This window comes from Nanorana parkeri, unplaced genomic scaffold (genome assembly GCF_000935625.1).
Source record: "Nanorana parkeri isolate BGI_ZX_2015 unplaced genomic scaffold, ASM93562v1 scaffold617, whole genome shotgun sequence".
NCBI classification, from domain to species: Eukaryota; Metazoa; Chordata; class Amphibia; order Anura; family Dicroglossidae; genus Nanorana; species Nanorana parkeri.
Genome location: NW_017306885.1, coordinates 147,327 through 167,519, shown reverse-complemented (window position 1 = coordinate 167,519; position 20,193 = coordinate 147,327). Strand labels below are relative to the sequence as shown.

At 43.7% G+C, this 20,193-nt stretch overlaps 2 protein-coding genes and 1 long non-coding RNA gene across 3 annotated transcripts in view; 2 read left to right on the top strand and 1 right to left on the bottom strand.

Moving 5' to 3' along the window:
- The window catches only part of SPIDR (scaffolding protein involved in DNA repair), a 363,404-nt gene extending 357,396 nt beyond the window's left edge, over positions 1 to 6,008 (top strand). Inside the window, exons 15-18 of the mRNA XM_018562962.1 lie at positions 162 to 255; positions 1,189 to 1,303; positions 2,631 to 2,684; positions 5,694 to 6,008. Of these exons, the coding sequence (XP_018418464.1) occupies positions 162 to 255; positions 1,189 to 1,303; positions 2,631 to 2,684; positions 5,694 to 5,819 (389 nt within the window). The 3' untranslated portion in view covers positions 5,820 to 6,008. The remainder of the gene's footprint in view (positions 1 to 161; positions 256 to 1,188; positions 1,304 to 2,630; positions 2,685 to 5,693) is intronic.
- A 2,257-nt stretch (positions 6,009 to 8,265) lies between these two features.
- LOC108792231 lies at positions 8,266 to 16,941 on the top strand. Its single transcript, XR_001941549.1, has 3 exons — positions 8,266 to 8,470; positions 15,428 to 15,431; positions 16,930 to 16,941. It is a non-coding gene; the product is annotated as an uncharacterized LOC108792231 (long non-coding RNA).
- Positions 9,279 to 10,210, bottom strand: CEBPD (CCAAT/enhancer binding protein delta). The gene has a single exon (XM_018562964.1). It carries the CDS (start codon positions 10,162 to 10,164, stop codon positions 9,334 to 9,336), a length of 831 nt encoding a protein of 276 aa, XP_018418466.1. The 5' UTR covers positions 10,165 to 10,210; the 3' UTR covers positions 9,279 to 9,333.
- Positions 16,942 to 20,193: the final 3,252 nt, after the last annotated feature.

Here is a 20,193-nt window from a genome sequence, read left to right as displayed (position 1 = left end):
GATAATTTCACATAGAACATTATGTTTTTATTCACTCATGTTTTTAATAAATAGCTTGAGGGCCTAATGCTACAAATGTGAGTGTATGCTTATATACTGTATAAAGTCTGCCACCTTCCTTATTTCACTTGCAGAGTCAACATTTGTGATTGTTTCCGCAGGAATTATTAATGGAGTTAATGAGAGAGAATCTTTTTCTTGGCCAGTATGTAACTTATGTGGCAGTAGTAAGCTGCAGCCTTCGGATTCAGACAGGTAAATTTGATTTGATGGTTCATATGTTAAAGTTTTTTGCCTTCCCTTGAAGTGTATATAAACCCTAACAACAAACTTCTCTTGTTTGCTTCCTTTTGATGAATTAAATATTTCACTGAAAGGGTTTTGCTATATATTGTATGTTCGAAATGTGCAAACAAATACCTGTTGATTTTGCCAGAAGCATTGTGAGCTGATAATGTCCTGTGCTCTCTGCCTGTGCACACGCAGAGGTTATGGGGATGATCAGGAGGGAGGGATTTTTAGCTTTGAGGGGTAAAGTCCCACATTGAGCTTTTAAAAGACCACATGGTCTTTACCTACATTTCCCAGGGAGCACTGCCTGTTATCCCTGTTTACTTTTGTACCCCAGTGTAATAATTCCTGCGGTGCTTAATATGCTGACCTGAACACCAGCCCTGTGCTGAGGAAGCCCAGTATGTTCAATAAGTGGTGTCCATGTGTTGGTTTTCTAGATTGGTAAAGGCCATGTAATGCTTTAAACACCCATTGGGTAGGGCAGGCGTGCTATTAAAAAACTGCATTGAGCCCAGTTTAATTGAACATATTTCCTAGACAGCACTGGCTGAAATCTACCTATCTATACTTAATAATTCAGTGAATTCATTCTAACATGCCTGTTATTCCACACAAGAGCCCCCCCCCTCCGTGGTATCTGATGATCTCAAACAAGATCTGTAACAGAGAAAGTTGGTCAATTTCTGGTCACCCTTATGGCATGCTTGGTTGCCTTTTTCATTATGAAGTGCCGCTGACTTTTACATTTACTGCATGACCTTTTGACTTTTTTGCTCAGGGCTGTTGTGTTTTATGTAATTAGATTATATTATTTTCATTTCAAGCTAGATGACAGTATTTGCTTTTCTTCTCCAATTAGTTTATTTGTTTTATGTTTGCTAATGTTCCCTACAGGCACAAGTATTTCTGTCGCCATTGTGCTGCAGACGTAAGCTCTCCAATTATCAGGATGAAGCTTGAAGTATATCTGCACTGTGAATTAACTCCAGGACGTAAAGTAAAATTAAAGGTAAGCCATTGATTTGGCTTAGTAAATCGTATTGATTAACATCTCGGACCTCTGTGGACTGCAACTGAACCAGTTGTCCTAAATCCTTCTCATGTTGCAGCCTTCTTAAAGCATATACATAGACAATTCTATTTGTTTGTTTTGGATAAAGTGGAGAAGGATTAGAACCGCTGTCAGTTTTTTCCCCTGCGCATGTCCTATCAGGGAGAAATCCCTGCATGTGCTGTCCTGAAGATGCAACAGGAAGTGAGATCAAATCTGTACAAATTTAGGAGAATTTCCTTCATAGAGAGTGTCCCCATTGGAAGATGTATTTCTGTCTCAGTGATAACGGCAACCAGGTCAACTAGGGAGTGTAAATCTACCCAGGGACACAGAAAGCAATACAAACTTGTCAGGGGATTTATCTCTTTACTATTCTATTCAAATCTTTGGGCTTTACGTACACTCTAAGTATTGTGTTAAATGGGTAAAAACTCCCTTTGCTCCAGTGATCTTTAAAAACACAGATGTCATATGTGCATGATAAGCAAATTAGAGCTATAGCATCCTCCAGGACAACTACGTCTTACCTTTTGTTTTCCTGTTCAACTTCCTGATTCACTGCTGCAGCCCTCTAAAAAAACAACAAAAAACAGAGAGGGGAATTTATCAAAACTGGAGCAGATTTGCATTGCAACCAATCAGCTTCTCTGTCTCATTTTCAAATCTTACCAGAGCAAACTGAAGAGAGATGCTGATTGGTTGCCATGGGCAACTGCTCCAGATTCTCTCTGCTCCTGTTTTGATAAATTCCCCTCAGAACTTCTGAAAATAGGGAAAATGTGCATCCAGTTCAGTGCTCAGTGCCTGTATGAGCTATTGCTGGACCAAGCACTATCACTTGGAGGGTGTGTATGAAAATACTGGCTCTCACAAAGTGATAGGATTTTATGGGGGTTGGAATGGCAGATTGGGAGAACCTAGAAGGAAATATAAAGCTACATTGTCTCACCAGAGCCTGTCCCCTCTGCAGCTACAGGATTATTGTGAACATTTGACAAGTGTGCTTTAAACTGCAGTTGTGTAATGCAAACACTCTTATATTTCATATGACATGTGAATAATAATAATAAAAACATGGTATTTAGAAATCCCGCTGATCTTTGACTTGGTGACACTGATAGCATTTACGATTCAGTCTGTGGACTGATGGGTACAAGCCACTGCTTTAAACCATGAAGTGGAGTGCCATTAAGAGAAGTAACATTGAAATACCCGTTGTATATGAACATATTTATTACACTGCTCATGCTATATTGTTTCATGTGTTCTGATTTCCCCACAGCTGCAGCAGAATACTATTTCTTCTCTTCTGAGTTCTTGCTTCAATGAAGATGGGGTATGTTTTATGCAACTATTCTCATCAAATCGGAAATGACAAATGAATGTGCTATCCACCAGTCTGCAGCTAAAGATTGTTTCTTTAGGGGGTTGAGCTGCCAGGATGATGTCAGCAGCTGACTCTTCATCAGCATCTGATTCTTCTAAGTACACCCAAAAGTTAGGTAGACAGATCAGTTTAGAATTACTCAGTTTGGAACAAGCAAGCCTAAAGTACATTAACTGACTGCACCCTTTTACTGTGTCATTGACTTACGCTGGCCATACATTAAGCAAATTGCAGCCTGTTCCTGAGGAAATTCGCACAGTGGGTGCCGCCATCGGTACCCTTTTGGCCGGTATCCCTAGATCAGCTGATCGAAGGAGCCAGTTGGAATATCTTCAAATGAACAGAGCTTGCGGCTATGAGCTGGGTATTCTGACAGCAGCCGGCGGCCACCGGTAGAATACTATGAATACAGCAGGAGATTCCTCAATCAACGTTCATAAACGTTGATGGAAGAATCTGTTATATTTTCTTTGTTCACCCCACGGGCTGAACAAGGAAAATATTAGACATGTGCACTGCCAAAAAATTTGTTTAGTTTTGTTTCGTTTTAAATTCGGATTTGTGTTATTTCGTTTTTCAGGATTCGGGTGTGAAAGTCAATTCGGATTCGGACGAAATTCGGTAGCGTTAGTACGAACGTTCGTTTCGTTTTCTGTTCTTATTCGTTTCGTTCGTTCGTTCGTTCGTTTGCAGCAAAAGTGACATTTGAGGGTGAAAAAATATTTTTCTCCTTCTCTAATGTCACTTTGCTCCAACGAACAAAACGAATAAGAACAGAAAACGAAACGAACGTTCGTACTAACGCTACCGAATTTCGGAAATGGAAATTCGGATTTGTTTGCATTCGTTATGTCTGTAATTCGGAATTCGGATACATCCGAAAATTCGTCCGAATTTCGATTTGGAACGAAACGAATCGCACATGTCTAGAAAATATTACGGAATATGGACAGCTTTATTAGGGGTTGGGATACAGTAATGATAAAGATGATGGCCCTAGAGTGTGCACTTTTCAAATGAAAGAACCCAATGAATTTGCAATATCACAAAAGATGAAAGTGAAACTATATTATGGCAGCGACTAAATTATCAAAAGGATTCCCCAAGAACATAAATCCAGCAATATTAGTAAAAATCTCCTTTTATAGCTGCCACTTCATAGTGTCATAGTGAGATTTTCCTGAATCCTTAGCGGCAGTATCACTCCTCAGTGTAACTTTCACCTCTTCTAAATAGGAAAGAGGTGCAAGTTACACTGAAGAGTGATACTCCCGCTAAAAGAGTGATGTCACTGGGTTAATATGATACTACATAACCACCAGCCAGTTTTTTTCCCTTTATTTTCATCTAACCTGTGCGTAAGACACTTCCTGACCTAAGGTGACAACGCTCGCTCATTGTGCTGTATCTATGCAGGAGCAGCGCTGACCCCCTAGGCTGTACGCTCCTCCTCCTCGCTTCTGTAATACACAGGGGAGAATTGGGCAAGGCTAATAGCATAGCTTAAGATGCCAGTGGGACAGAGGCTATTTCCAGAGGAAGTTACAAGCTCAATCGTTTTATGGCAGGATCAACAAGTATATTTCTGTACTTGCAGCATATTTAAATGTGCATGTATTGCAGAGATGTACTGAATATGTTTTTGTGCCCAGATATGCACTTTAAATCTTATGTGCCAATGATTTCTCTCTTCTTGTAGATATTGTTGGGCACCAAAACTGTCACTGTAGCAGCATTTGGCTATGTGATTGTTATGGGGATGGGCTAAAACTCAGTGCAAACCAATCAAAACCATGCCTGTTTCCTGGTTTTACGATTTGATGACGGTTAATGGAAGTAGTACTATTATAACTGAGTACGCAGTCACTATAGGAGCCAGTACAAGAGGAAGCAAGTGTCTTATGCATTTCTTCTTAAAGTGTTCACACAGACATAAGGAGACATTGAGGGAAAAGGCTGAATTGGGCTCCCCCATGACTCCACTGTCTGATTGAACAGTCGATGGGGCAGATTAGAAAACCTGCCCTGATCTCTGTTGTTTCCTCTGGTAGTATCAGTGTCATTAGTTTCCTCTGCCTCCCATAGCTATGTCATGTTAGTGACAGCAGCAGCTGATTCTTGTGTCTAAAGGGTTGCCCATGAATGTATAACTGGCCTTGTAGGCCTATGGATGGCCTTACTTGTGTACAAGTGTTGTGATAGTAAGTTAATGGCCAAAGAGAGAGTACTGGTATTCTAAAGCTGTAAAGTAAAATCCAGTGTATCTAGCTTTGTGATTTAGCTACTACTACTTAAATTCTGCACCACTTTTATGGCTGCACATGGGCAGGCAGAAATCTAAAAGCAATAGATAATGAGACATCTGCCCACTCTATATTACATTGATGGAGACACAGAACTCATTGTGATCTTCTCCCATATGAAGTGTGGATGCAGTGCATGTACACTGAGCACTTCCACAGAAAATGTAGTGATCTGCACCCAGTTCCGCAGTGATTTTCCAACTCTTAGAGGCCCTATTATTGCATGATTGTTGTAAGCAATGCTACTTGACCCCAATCGCTTGAAGCTATCTGCCCTTGTATAGCTCTAAGGCCATTAGTAAGAGCACATCACTCCATGAGGCACAGTACATGGAAAAAGGTTGTCTAATGGAATCATGAGTAATGTGCAGGTACCTGCATAACCTTTGCTACCAGTAACCCCCATTCAGTGATAAGGAGCACTGTGTAATTGCAGTGGAAATAAAATGGCATTCGGTTATCAGCACCAGACATTGTACAGTAATCTTGTAGTTGAGCTCAGACTTTTGGCTCACCTGTGCTCAACTGTCGTCTGGGCTGTAAAAGGTAATAAACAGGGAGAGGACCTTGCTGCATGATTTTTATCTGAGCTATGTACTTGTTTGAACAAAATGTACAGTTCTGTTTGCTGAGTACACATGCCTTTTATCTGCAGCGCTATGAGGTGAGTGCCATCCTGGGAAAGCAGGTGGGGCCTGTGACCTGCTACGTCCAACATGTGAACAGCAGCGTGGGCCTGGAGGAGATATGTCTTCTGCAAGCAGGAATTCATGACGTTTAAGGGGGTCTGGACTTTGCTATATAGTTACTGATTAACTCATGGAGAGAACATTTTACACTGAAATTGTGTTTTAATGAATGCGCTAAGCTGGGCATGAACACGTGCCAGCTATTGAAGTACTACAAGTCTCCATAGCTGGTGGGACATGTTAGATGGTATCTTCAGTAGAACCCCCCTTCTCTATGTAAATAAAAAGGAACAAGTTTTAATAAAACCATTTCTGTAAATGCTGTAATTTGCGTCTTTTTGCTGCAAAACCACTGCTTGCAGTTTCTTTTTGAAAAGAGAATGATTGGATTTATCCTCTCCAATGTATTGGATCTGCTTCATCTGTATCAATATTCTTTCTGTATGACATCACGTGGTGTATAGATTTCACATATGTGCCAGGGGGAATGCTGTGGATATGTACAAACGGTTTCCCAGAGCAACCAGATTCCAGTTCTCATTTTCTAACCCACGATATAGAGATGAAAGCTGGAATATTGTTATACGCATCTCCAGGTTGTATAGAACTACCCCTGTGGTACACCATCCTTGCAGTGTCTTGAAAGGTTGATAAGACTAAGGCCCCATTCACACATCGCGCGATATCGCGCAAATGCTTGCATTGAGCAAGCTTGAACGCGGCTAAACCTGCTCCAAAAAGGGTCCTGCTGTAGCGACGCACGACCCGCGACAGCAGGACCCTTTGCCTCATTGAGAAGCATTGGAGAGCGATATCACGCGGTAAATCGCTAAGTGTGAACGGGGCCTTAGGCTGACCATACACTATATAATCTTCTTTTATGTAATATAAGGACACACCTGGACAGTACATTCAATATACTGTATATTTAATTAGGCAGGCACTTTCGCTGCCTAGCTGATGGTAGATCTAATAGTGTATGGCCAGCCTAATACTCTGCACATCAGGCTTTTACATTACAGTACACATTATATTATAGAGATGTGTCCCTAAAGTGATCTATTAGAACTTGTTCACACCATAATACCGGTCAGCTGACACAAGCATTTCTCCACTGTTAAGACACCCATTTTTGAAACACATGTAATACCTTTAAAGCACCACACAGCATTTACATCCTTGTGCTGTGGTGCATTTTTAGTGCAGAGGCAATTTTTGGACAGCATTGGGGTGCTGTTGAAGTGACACTAAACTCGGGAGTTAAATCTTACAAATACATTCAAGTATCTTAACTACTAACAAAAATGTATCTTATTTGTGTATCACTCAGGTGTAGATCCTCAAACCATCTCTGAACTCTCTCCCATGATGGACTACAATCTCACGTTTAGTTCACCAATTTGTATTGAGATTGTAGTCCATCACAGGAGCGAGCTTGGAGCGGTGGCTACTTTACAACACACACAGGGACCATGGAGAACAAAAGTAGCCACCCTCCAGAAGGAAGGACAGTGTCAGTGCCAATTCAGAGATGATTTGAGGATCTACAGCCGAGTGATGCACAAATAAGATACATTTTTGTTGATAGTTAAGGAAGCTGAATACATTTTTAAGATGTAACTCCTGAGCTTAGTGTCACTTTAAGATTGAATAGCAATACACTGTCATTGTAATGTGTGTTATTACATGCACTGTGGTGTGACTGCGTCCTTTACGGTCACATCAGACCCTTTTTGTCTTGCATCTGTTTTTAATGTGTTTCAGTGGTGTTCCCAGGTAGGTCCCTTGAGGTGTTCTGCTCATGGTAGCAGGTGAGTAGAAATTAGATTTATACCAGGAAGTGTCCCAACTTCATTCCTTAGAGCAACAGGATTATAATGTATTAGGAGATCAGTTCACAAGACAAAATAAATGACTGTTCCAAAATCCTAACTTGTGTACAACCTTTAAGGACCAAAAGTTGGACAGTTTAGTCCAAGGTGTAGCCAAGCTACCACAAATCCCATTAGGCATTGCAAGTCTGACAGCTACAGGCATGAGGGGATTTGTAGCTTCATCTTACCTGGAGGGCCATAGTTTAGCTACCCCTGGTTTTGTCACACCTTGTGCCATACTCATAGATGAGCACACTTGTGTTCTTCAGGTCGGGCTTACACCAGAAATGCATGTGTTGCATTAAGAATTTAATTGGCAAAACCGGTGAGTGAAGCTGAAATGCAGTGTGTTGTACTGTGACACTAGTGTGAGCAAGGCTTATTGACACAAATGCATTTCATGGCAGAGTGAACAAGCCCTTCATATGAAATAAACCTGTTTGTACCGATCGGGTGCTAATGACCTATAGCCTTTCCCAGCTATTCATTAACCAGAATTGTGATATGAAATTCAAGAGAAGACAGAGTGACTTCTTGTGTATGTGATGGTTCCAGCTAAGAAAACGTAACCCAACATTGACACCGTTTAACCCCTTCCACAGACTTTGTACACTTGATGGACAATAAAGCAGTGAGACCGATGCTGGTGCATTTTTACATTTTATTATTATTAAAAATGCTGTAAAAATGATCATATAAAAAGTTGAGCATGCTCATTCTGTTTCCCTAATATCTACAATACAAAGTATTTGTTTCTCTGTAATCATTTTACAAACGTACCATAGCTGCATCCATACAGAATATAGAAAACTACAAATTACAAAAATAATTTAAGGAAGGGAAATGTTTTAGCTTTGTCTTATAGTTTTGTGGAGAAGAGAAATATATCGTTCTAGAATTCCAGGGGGTAGCACTATTATCTGGCTACACATTCAACAAAAAAGGAAACTGAAGACCAGCACAATTTCTGTTTGGCACTGCCCAAAATGTGCCCTCCCCATACAGTACGTTCAGCTACAGGCCGATTGTGCAAGGCACTAACAGAACATATCAAATGCTTCTGCTAATGTGAATGGCTCCACTTGGGCATTAGCAGGACAACACGAGACAAAGAGAACCAGTATCTCAAATACAAAAATATAAAGAGAACAAGTAAAAAACAACATATTAAAAGGCACTAGAAAAGCAACAGGCACTTAAAGAGATGGGGGGATATCGGACAATGGTTATGAAAATCATCCATTTTGTAGTCATAAAACGTTTGCATGGACTTAGCTCTAAAGTGTTTACAATATTAGCGTTCAGTCCGTACCTCCCATTTTGTTCACATGAATTAATAAATGTGAGGCTGTAGCCTGCAATCTATCTCTACAGGACAGCAGGGGAAAGCTTCACATCCATCAGGTCATGAATATTAAAAGTGCAGTGGTCACGTGATGTCAGGTGCACTGCACCTTTAATACTTGCTGCTAACCCAGCTCTTTGGCACATTGAAATCCAATGATGAGTGCCAGAGGAGACAGTTGTCATGATTCTGGCACTCGGTGGGGTTCAAACACTCCCCAAATCCCTTCTACATGCTATGAAAGTCTTATTGCACTAGGCTGATGACTGAGAAGTATGGCTCAGTGTGGAGAGGGGAGCACATTGTCCTGTATGATGCAGGGTGAGCCCCTCCCTCCCAGGGTTGAGGTATTCAGTGATTGTAGTCCATGTGCTCAGGCTGGCACGGTTACCGGCAGTCGATGGTGCCCAGGAAGGTGCCGGCGGTGGCTGTGGGGGGCAGCTGTTTGAAGAAGTGTCTGAGGTTGGATAAGTCCCTGGTGAGCAGGTCGATCCTCTTGTGCAGCTTCTCGTTCTCGTTGGAGAGTTCCAGCAGTTTCTGCTGCATGTCAGTGTTGCGTTTCTTCGCCTTGTCTCGGCTCTTCCTCACCGCTATGTTGTTCCTCTCCCTTCTCTGCCGGTACTCCGGGCTGAAGCGGTCCAAATTCTTCTTGTTGCCCCGGTCCTTGCCGCCGGTGGTGGAGGAGGATGGGGACGGGCAGGCGGAGCTGGTGGCGGAGCAGGGCTCTGGAGAGGTGGGTGGTGTGGGTTGCAGGTTCATGCTGGTCTGGGCACAGGTGGCGATCTGGCAGGGAAGGGACGAGGAAATGTCGCTGTCACTCCACTCCGGCTCCTGCTTGAGATGTGGCTTGAAGTGTGGGGCCAGGAGTCCGCTCAGGTAGTCCGCCCCGCTCTCCGTCCGCTCGCCGTTCTTGCTGTTGAACAGGTCGGCGAACAGCTCGTCGTTACACAGCTCCAGGTTGGGCACGGAGGCCATGGAGTCGATGTACGAGCTGAAGTCGATGGCGCTCTCGTCGTCGTAGATGGCCGGGGCTGCGCTGAGCTCGGCCAGGGTGCTGCCGCTGCCCACCGGGGGCTCGGGCTCCTCACACATGACCCGAGGCTTGCAGTGGCTCGGAGAGGCGCTCACCCGCTGCTCGTAGAAGTTGGCGGGCTCCATGCACCAGGCTGCATAGGGGGACACACAGCGGCTCTCCAGGCTCATGGATAGGGCACTCATGTGAGTGCTAGACGGGACCGCTGGAGGTGAACTGGCACCGGGCACACGGGACGGTGGAGGTGAGCTGGCTCTGGAGGTGAGCTGAGCTGGCACAGGGCACGCTGGGCTCTGGATGTGAGTTGTCACCGGGCTCCGGGCACGCTGGATTCTGGAGGTGAGCTGTCACCGGGAGGTGATCTCTGTATAGGGTTGCTGTCAGTGAGCTCTGAGAGAAAGACGTGCTGAGCGCTGCTTATATAGCTCCCGGCCTCCCTCCTCTATGACGTGTTATCAGGGCCCGGGGAAGGAGGAGGGTGCCGGGCTTCACCTACACACATTAACCCTTCCAGCTCCGCTACTACACCGGACGTGTCCCTTCCATCCTTCTATAGACTGCAAGTCAGCAACGTGCGCAACACATCTACCTGACAGGACGCGGCACCCTGTCCCCTGATGACAGCCATGGGTATAATGTATGGACAGCTCGGGGGGTGACGGCCATGTATATAATGTATGGACAGCTCGGGGGGTGACGGCCATATATATAATGTATGGACAGCTCGGGGGGTGACGGCCATATATATAATGTATGGACAGCTCGGGGGGGGACGGCAATGTATATAATGTATGGAGAGCTCGGGGGGGGCTATATAATGTATGGACAGCTCGGGGGGTGACGGCCATGTATATAATGTATGGACAGCTCGGGGGGTGACGGCCATATATATAATGTATGGACAGCTCGGGGGGTGACGGCCATGTATATAATGTATGGACAGTGGGGGGGGGGTGACGGCCATGGGTATAATGTATGGACAGCTCGGGGGACGACGGCAATGTATGGACAGCTCAGGGGGTGCGTGACGGCCATGTACATAATGTACAGACAGCTCTGCTGGACACTGAACCCCCCCAATGGGATCCGGAGAGCAGTCATTTCTCGGGAAGGTTGGATGGGAAGTTTGGGTTTCCCTCAGAGAGAACACTCCGGGCAGACACAAGCAGTCTCAATAGTTTTCTACATCATTGTGTTCCCGGACTCCTCGGCAAAGTCTCTGCGCCGATTGTAGATGGCGCTGGGAATAACATGAACTGTTATATAACAGGACCAGAACAAGCCTTAGAATAAGGGGAGAGACCATTCAATCATGACAAGGAAAGATGAATGTCAAAGCCTGAGGATCATTTCTGGCATTGTGCTCTTCACTCTGTTCCCCGGCACAGTGCATGGTTGTAATCTTCCATGCTGGTACATAGGAATGTGAAGGGAGCTCCATCCATGCCTCCCATTATACCACCTACATGTACATTGTGTGCTGTCACAGCCTAGAAATACACTCGATTTACTGAGATTCTGTGTCATGGACCCACACAAAACATTACATAATGGCAACATGAAACCACCGACCCAGTTTTGTCCTGATTGCCTGTTTGCTGTGAATGCCCCATATCATCTCTGGGACCAGCAACTGTCTTCAGAAGTTGATAAATCTATTAGTGACGTGTGGAAAGAAAATGGCACAGTGCCAACTTTATATAGCTAGGAGGCTAGTTCTGAAAGATCCACAGCTGGGCCTGGGGGGCACCCAGAGAAGGCCAATTTTCTAGTATAGCATGGCGGTAGTAGCATCCTGTCCTGGAAATTCTATCCATCAACTATTGACAGCAAGATGAATAGAGCCAAATATAGATGATCTCTGGAATAAAACCTGTTTCAGTCTGCAAGATATATATATACCTCCATCGCGGTGCGTAACTGCATTGCGGTGCGTAACTCCGTCGCGGTGCGTAACTCCGTCGGGGCGCGTAACTACGTCGGGGCGCGTAACTACGTCGGGGCACGTAACTACGTCGGGGTGCGTAACTATGTCAGGGTGCGTAACTACATCGGGGTGCGTAACTACATCGCGGTGCGTAACTACATCGGGTGCGTAACTACATCGCGGTGCGTAACTACATCGCGGTGCGTAACTACATGGGGGTGCGTAACTACATGGGGGTGCGTAACTACATCGGGGTGCGTAACTACATCGCGGTGCCTAACTACATCGCGGTGCGTAACTACATGGGGGTGCGTAACTACATCGGGGTGCGTAACTACATCGCGGTGCCTAACTACATCGCGGTGCCTAACTACATCGGGGTGCGTAACTACATCGCAGAGTATAAATTTTTTTTTTTAATACACATATACTTTTGAGTCCTCAATGGGTGAAGAGCCTTGCTGTTACTCTCCCCAAGCTAGTATAGACAGGCCTGAACTTGTAAACACTGGACTGAAGGGCAACATACACAGCAAGCATCAAACTTCCAGCTACTTTTTGAAGCCCTCACAGCACCCTTCAGCCGCTGTGCTAAATACGGTACTAGTCTAGTGACGGTGCTGCCTGTAGCTTTAATACAATGCAATGGTGAAGCTTGATAGGCAGCGCGATCATTGAAATCTGTATTTTGCAGTCCCTTATTGGAGCTGATGGGTTCTTAAAGAGCTTTAAGAAAGCTTCCTGAAGGCTGTGGAAAGTATTGTAAAGCTTGCTGTGAATGGTGCTTTACAACTAGTGTTTGCAATATAAAGTCTGTGTGAAATGGGCCATAGGGTGTACTAAAGGGGTTACATGACTCATTTCAAGATAGAGTAAAGGAACGTGGAAGTGTTTCTAGTGCAGTTGACAGAAGAATAACATTTTGGTCACTTCCTCTCCTCCATAGACATACATATGCATGTAATCCGAGCATGAATGTTTTACACAATTGCATGTAAAAGCGGTATTATGCCATCATCACATGGTCAGCTCATATAAGCAGGTAAAGAGGAGTGCTGAATGTTGGAAGATAACACTAATCACACCAATTTATCTTTAGAGACTAAAATGATTTGCTCATTACTATTGGCAGCCAAGACAAAAAACTGTTAATATGTATGCAAATGTCCCTTTAAAGTGCATTATATTACTGAGTAGCAAGTTATATATTGATTTTTCTGGCTGTGTATGTGCCATGTCAGAAACTGCATTCACACAGATTCCTACATGGTCTTCCAACATACAATGTTTCCTACATGTCAGGCCACCTCCCTACTACTGACTATAGGTAGGCAGTAATAGAAAGAGCTTGGATACTTTATCTTATTATAGATGAATTACATATCACATGGAATTCCACCAATCTTAATTGCTGGAGACACCAGAGATCGTCTCCTGATTGGATCGTACATGGCTGAAATACGGACTTCTTATCAAACAACAATGTGTCCAGAATCTTCCAGTATATGACTGCCCTTAATGTATGCATACATGGCTGGGAGGCTCATCAGAACAAAGTTTGGAGCAGGTAACAGAGCTGTTGTGAAGCTCTGTGTTCATATTGAGGCTTTAGATATGGCTGCTGCAGAAGAGACTCCCTGACTAATCGCTAAAGTAAAGAAGATGTTAACTGGGAAGAGATGCCATAAATCTCTCCCAGCTAATTCAGCACAGAGGCAGCTTTCCATCTATTCTTTGCAGGGAGCAAAATACTTCCAGGTTTGTTGGTGCCAGCAGAATAGGCAATTTTCTAGCTCCATGTTTATAGTCTCTCTTTGTTAACTGTCTCGCTCTTTAGTTCAAAGTGAAGTATTCTGCGCTCAGACAGTAAGTGCAACATAAATGCTAATGCAGACACTGTGATGCTTTTGAAGTCAGAAATGTAAAGTTGGTTAGATGAGTTTTCCTTTGCTTTCTGTGACTGTGATCAAATGTTTGTCGCCATTGCATACAAATTTCATTAGGGGCCGATTTTATAAAGGTTTCAAATGGTTGAACTCTTTTCCTGCATTTCACAATTCAGCTTATTTATAACAAAAAGTTTTGGTCGGAGGTTGAGCTTTCCATTTCACTTCACAAGTTCTGGATTGTTCTGGATTGGTTTCTTCTTTTCTGTTTACATTTGTGGATCAATTCGAATTTTGTAGAAATCCATTTTCAGAATGAGTAGAATGCTATAACAGTGGCACACAATTACTTCTAATATGGACCTCTCATTCTTCTCCGGCAGCTTTACTTTTCTGAGGTCACGTTGTAACAGGGCACTCCAACATTAGGGAAAAGCTAAAGAGTCATCACACGTAGGCCTTGTTCAGCTTGTATAGGAGCCGTGTGTGCACCAAGCTTTTACAAAACATTCCCAAAGCTTTGAGCAGCTTTCTTGAAGCCTTCACAGCTTCCTTTAGCTCTAGTTTTGGAATGTTAAACAGAGACCTCAATGGGAGTGCCAACAGTAACTTTAAGCAAGCTGCTAGCAGGCTTCTAACAACCTTACTAAAGCCTTTTAGAAGACTAAATGAGCTAAATGGTACTTTAGAGGCTTCAAGCTTGCTGAAAGCTCTGAAAATGTTGCTGTACACACTGCTCTTATGAAAGTTGAAGTCCATGTGAATAAGGCCTTGCCCAGCGCTTCCAATGTAGGACCGGATGTTCTTTTGTTTTCCCTTCCCATATACTGATAACACTCTTGTAATCCCTCACGGGCAGGGTCCTCCTTACCATCTTGTCTTGAATTGTATTGCGATTGTAATGTCTTCCCTATATTGTAAAGCACTGCGCAAACTGTTGGCGCTATATCAATTCTGTATAATTATAACAATACACTTAGGGCATAAAGTGCGCACACTGCAATGTGTACGGCAGATTTCAGTGATTCAACTTTGATGTCAATCAGTTACACAACCCACTAAGATTATGATGGTGCCCATTCTGCTATAAGCTACCCAAGCACTCGGTCCTTTCTCACCATATGACAGCTGTCACATTTTATTATGGGAATGCCTATGCCCTGATCCTCAGGTATTCACATTTGGAATGTCTGCAGACATTTTGGCTGTAGTCAAGAGTTAGGTGCTCTTTGTCCTCATTGTGGAAAAAGCCCCCATAATGTTGAATGAAACTGTGTACTCTGTGTTAATAGAAGTTAACAATTTGTAAACCGACGTCAAGTGCAATTTTGCACAAAAGAAAAATATGAAAACATTGCGTCATTGATGGATTCTCCTTGCCTTGTCCGGTACACATGTGTATGGAGTAACTACCACACTATTATCAGGAACCTTTGTGTAGCTGCTCCTCTAACACTTCCATGTCAAGGCTGAGAAAAGCTGAACACACTCTGCTCCTATGATCCAATCAGAGTTTCCCCTTTCCCACTGTATATGAGCTCTAGTAACAGTTTGATATGGAAACGGTGGACACAGACTTATAAATTGGTGGAGTCAGGTCTTCCTGAGGATTTAGTCTGATCACTCATTTCATAGATAGGTGGTGTGTGCTAATTGTGTCATTTCATCATTTGTAAACAGTATTTTCCTTTCCCATTGGGTTGGAGCGCTTCAATTTTTAAAGCTGATTAGATTGTTTTCCCAGAAAATACATCTAGTATGCCCAGCATATTGTAGAGAGCCACCAATGGCTACCTTCTTTAAAACTTCATCTATGGCTTGTGTTCATGGTCTTACCATTTCAGTGTGTTAATAATGTAGATATTATTACAATCTGTATTCAATATGAGCCTACACATGATTAAACACAGCAAGTCAAAGTTTTTTGTTTCTTTTTAAGGCCTTCTAATCAAGGCAGACAGGTTCTCACCAGGGACACTGAGTTGATGTCACAGTTGATGGCCCCCTGCTGCCACTAATCTGTGTTAAGAGTCAGTCAGTAACCCTCTCTCCAGGGATGTCTGCCCTGATCGTTATCACGTTTGTTATGTGCTCACTGCTGTTTGTGAACATGAGAACAAGTAGGTTTACAATCCTAGGTTTACAAGGCATGATTACAGAAGAAGATAGACCCTCTAGGTTCCATTGGTGTTTTCTACCTCCCCTTTGTGGAGGGACTCTGATTGTAACTCTCAGGCTAGGTCCACACCTAGGCGATTCAGATGCTGAGCTGCTTTCGCACGGTTATTGCATGTTTTCGATTGCGTCACTTTCAATGATTAGAGATGTCTATGGGACCCAAACCGCGCAACAACCACCCTAAAACGCAACAGGCGATTTTGGTCGCACGCCAAACCACAAAGGTGTGAACCGCCTCCATTGACTTCAATGTGAATCTGTGTTTTGCGCGATATCCCGCAACACAAACCGCACGATAAATCGCCTAGGTGTGCACCGGCCTTAAACCCTCCTGTGTTTTTGCATAGATCTACTATATGCAAAAAGTGTTTTAAAAAAACACGCTTTAAAAGCGTTTTAAACTTACCTGTGTCTTCCCTGCGCTCCCGTCCGAAAATGTGAAAATTCTTGGGCGGCTGCAAAGCATCTTTGGGCGGGCGCATGCGTAGTTCACATTTTTGGCCGTGACGCGAGGAGAGACACAAGGTAAGTCTATGGACGGCGTGCACCTGCATGCAGACACCGTGGTAGAGGAAGTGCCAGCAAGGACAGAGGAGTCAGCGCTGGAGAGACAGATGAAAACAGGAAGGAAGAAGAAGATCGCATTAAGAGACATAATTTAAGGTAAGTGCTGACATTAACATTAGGGGGAGGGAAACAAAAATATACTTTAATGTCACTTCAATACCTGGAGCGAGCAATGTTGTGTATCACAATACAAACCTCGGATCGAAGGATGCCAAATGGAAGAGTGCCGACAGGGGGCAACAACTGTGCAAATTTCCACTGGTTTGTGAAGGAGCATCCGAAATTCGCAGTGTATGGCCAGCTTTACTTCCATCTTAGCAGCAGACTTTCTATAATGTGACGCAGATCATCCATCATTGGTGTAAATCTGTTTAGGACACAGTGGTACTCAGTTTTCTGTGGTGCAGAAAGGATGAACTAAGTTTACCGGCTGATGGAAGCTATATTGTTTATAATAAGAAAAAACTCAGATGTATTATCCATATATGTAGTTGATGTTTTCCAATTGGCTCTTGTATAGTGTAGATTTAACCAGAACTCACACAGCAAAACATATACAAGGGATTTATTTTGCCTGGCATAGGGTTTGTAATCATGCTCGGCCAGTCTTGTGATTCACATAGATCTTCCACATTGCACAGATGGGTGTGTGCCACCTCTATTTCCTGGTTCAACTTTCCAGCTTCCCATGCCACCTCTCTGTCTCCAGCCTTTTTATTGGACAATGAATCAGTTTTATTACACAGCTGAATCCTTGTCCTCTGAATGGGCAGGTGACACAAGATGCTGTAAAGCTGAAGCAGGAAATAGGGGTGTTTCCTACTTAGCTGAGCAATGTAAATAAATTTACATAACTTAAACTAGGTCATTGTAATCTATTTCAACTGTGTATGTAGCTGTTCACATGGGGGGGATTTATCGAAACTGGAGCCGAGAGAATATGGAGCAGTTGCCCATGGCAACCAATCAGCATCTCTCTTTGGTTTGCTCAGATAAGATTTGAAATGAGAGAGAGAGAAGCTGATTGGTTGTTGTGAAAATCTGCTCCAGTTTTTATAAATTCTCCCCATGGAATTTTGCATTACACTACTGTTGGTGTAAAAAGGCATTGCCAATTTCTATAGTAACACTGCAGGACAATAAGCCCCCCCAGCTCTGCCTAAAGTGATTGAAGTGACCGTTGTCATGTTGCAGCTTCCTCTAATCAGAGAACATGAATATGTATAATGGCTGCAGGCCTTCCAATCCCATTGAACAGAATGCTGAGGGGCAGGCATCACTTTCTGCTACAGCACCAATACATTTCCTTCTATATAGCACATCAGGAGCAGGCAGGCTTCATATTTATTGCAGAGTATTGTTTGGGGTTCTCCTTTAAGCCATGACAAGCCCCAGTGAATATGGATTGTTATGCTGTCTTTATGAAGCCAGTCTGTTGTCACTTTTCTGGCACATTTTCCTTTCATTTCCAGTCTCTGATGTTGTTTTACTATTTGAGGGTTAATAGAATAACACGTCCAAGTCTCTCTGTGTAACTTCCCAGAAAATGCAGTGTTTATCCCGGAGCTCTTTACAGGGAAATTCCCGAAGTGCTAATATCCAGCTCTGCTGACCACTTGATGGAAGTTCACGAGGAGCATTCCACAGAAGGAAAACAGAGTGATGTCAGATGCCACCTTGTGGTTACATTGCACTGACTGGAATGTAAATACATTGGAATGTGAGTTCTGGTAAATGTAGAAAACTCTGATCAATACAGGATATGAGGCAGTGCTACAACCTGACCTTGTGTGCTCTTACAGGTAAGTATTACCACAGTATACTGACATAGAAACATCAGGCCTTCCAAAACTGATGTGGACTCAATCACCCCTGCATCTCTTTAGGTGGCAAGACTCTGCTGTCATTCCCTTAAAAGTTAATGACAAGATCCAGCAGGAGTAAACCCCCATGATGGGCACATTATAAGGGTAGAACTGGGAATCCAAGTGGAGAGACCACATTGCTGAGGAATTCAGAGACAATTACAGATATCTGATGCAACCTGCTGCAGAAAACAAATATGTGACCAAACCCTCTAAAAGAAAGAAAGCTAATTATTAAACAGGTACAAATGGAATGACATGTGACTGATTCTATCAGATTTATCAAAGGATAGCACACATGATATGCGTGATCAACTCCTATCACTGTACGGATGGATATGGTGTTTGTCACCAACTAATATTTGTTTTCCTAACATCACTACAAATGAGCTACATGGATGAAATACATAGGTGGCTTTGTTTTGTAAACCTTCTCCATATGTACCAGACTTCGTGCCAAAGCAAGTGAAAAGGTTCCACTTCAGTACTATTTTTTTTATTCACGTCAAACAGCAGGCAGATTTTCCTGTAGAATCTAACAAAACTCTTAGTTCTTCTTGTTTATCTGAAAGTAAGTCAAGGCAGCAGAATCATTCTGTAGATGAATCCTCAGTATTTGTATTTTCCATTTGAAATGTATATCTGGGGTTGGGTTGATACGGGAAGTCAGAGCAAGAAAGGGAAGGTGCATTTTGGAGTCTCGTGTGGCTCTGGACTTCTTTTTAAGGTTTGAATCTTACAAATCTGAATTCAGGAGTGAAGAGACTAAATAAAAAGCCTGAATGTTAGTTGTAATACGTATAAGGTCATGTGTGCTTTCACGCAAGTTTTGCATCTCCATACAAGTTGATTTAAATGCAAAATCCTCTTGAAGGAGGTCAATTTCAGGCCAGATACACAACATTCTGAAAGATATCAAGCATATTAAGCTGATGTCATCAACACAAGCCCTCAGTTACATGGCATTAAAGATATCACCCCATGGATATGTGTCTTGTACAATAGCTGTGGTTTCTAGGGTAGTGATGACCACAATGTTAAACTGCATACCTTGCCTCCTGTTTCTCTTTTCCCTGGAGGATAACTAAGATATACTGAAACAGAGCTGGGTGCTGCCACTGCAATGCTGGATACCTGGCAGTTCTGGTCATTCACTAACTTCAGTATGTTCTGAGCCACACAATAGTCACAAGTCTCTCATCTGTATTCTTGTTCTGAGTCACTAAATCAAAGTATTGAAGAAATAATAATAACAAAGAGAAGGACCGGCAGGCTGGGAGGGCCAAGTGATGAGAAGGACCGGCAGGCTGGGAGAGCCAAGTGATGAGAAGGACCGGCAGGCTGGGAGAGCCAAGTGATGAGAAGGACCGGCAGGCTGGGAGAGCCAAGTGATGAGAAGGACCGGCAGGCTGGGAGAGCCAAGTGATGAGAAGGACCGGCAGGCTGGGAGAGCCAAGTGATGAGAAGGACCGGCAGGCTGGGAGAGCCAAGTGATGAGAAGGACCGGCAGGCTGGGAGAGCCAAGTGATGAGAAGGACCGGCAGGCTGGGAGAGCCAAGTGATGAGAAGGACCGGCAGGCTGGGAGAGCCAAGTGATGAGAAGGACCGGCAGGCTGGGAGAGCCAAGTGATGAGAAGGACCGGCAGGCTGGGAGAGCCAAGTGATGAGAAGGACCGGCAGGCTGGGAGAGCCAAGTGATGAGAAGGACCGGCAGGCTGGGAGAGCCAAGTGATGAGAAGGACCGGCAGGCTGGGAGAGCCAAGTGATGAGAAGGACCGGCAGGCTGGGAGA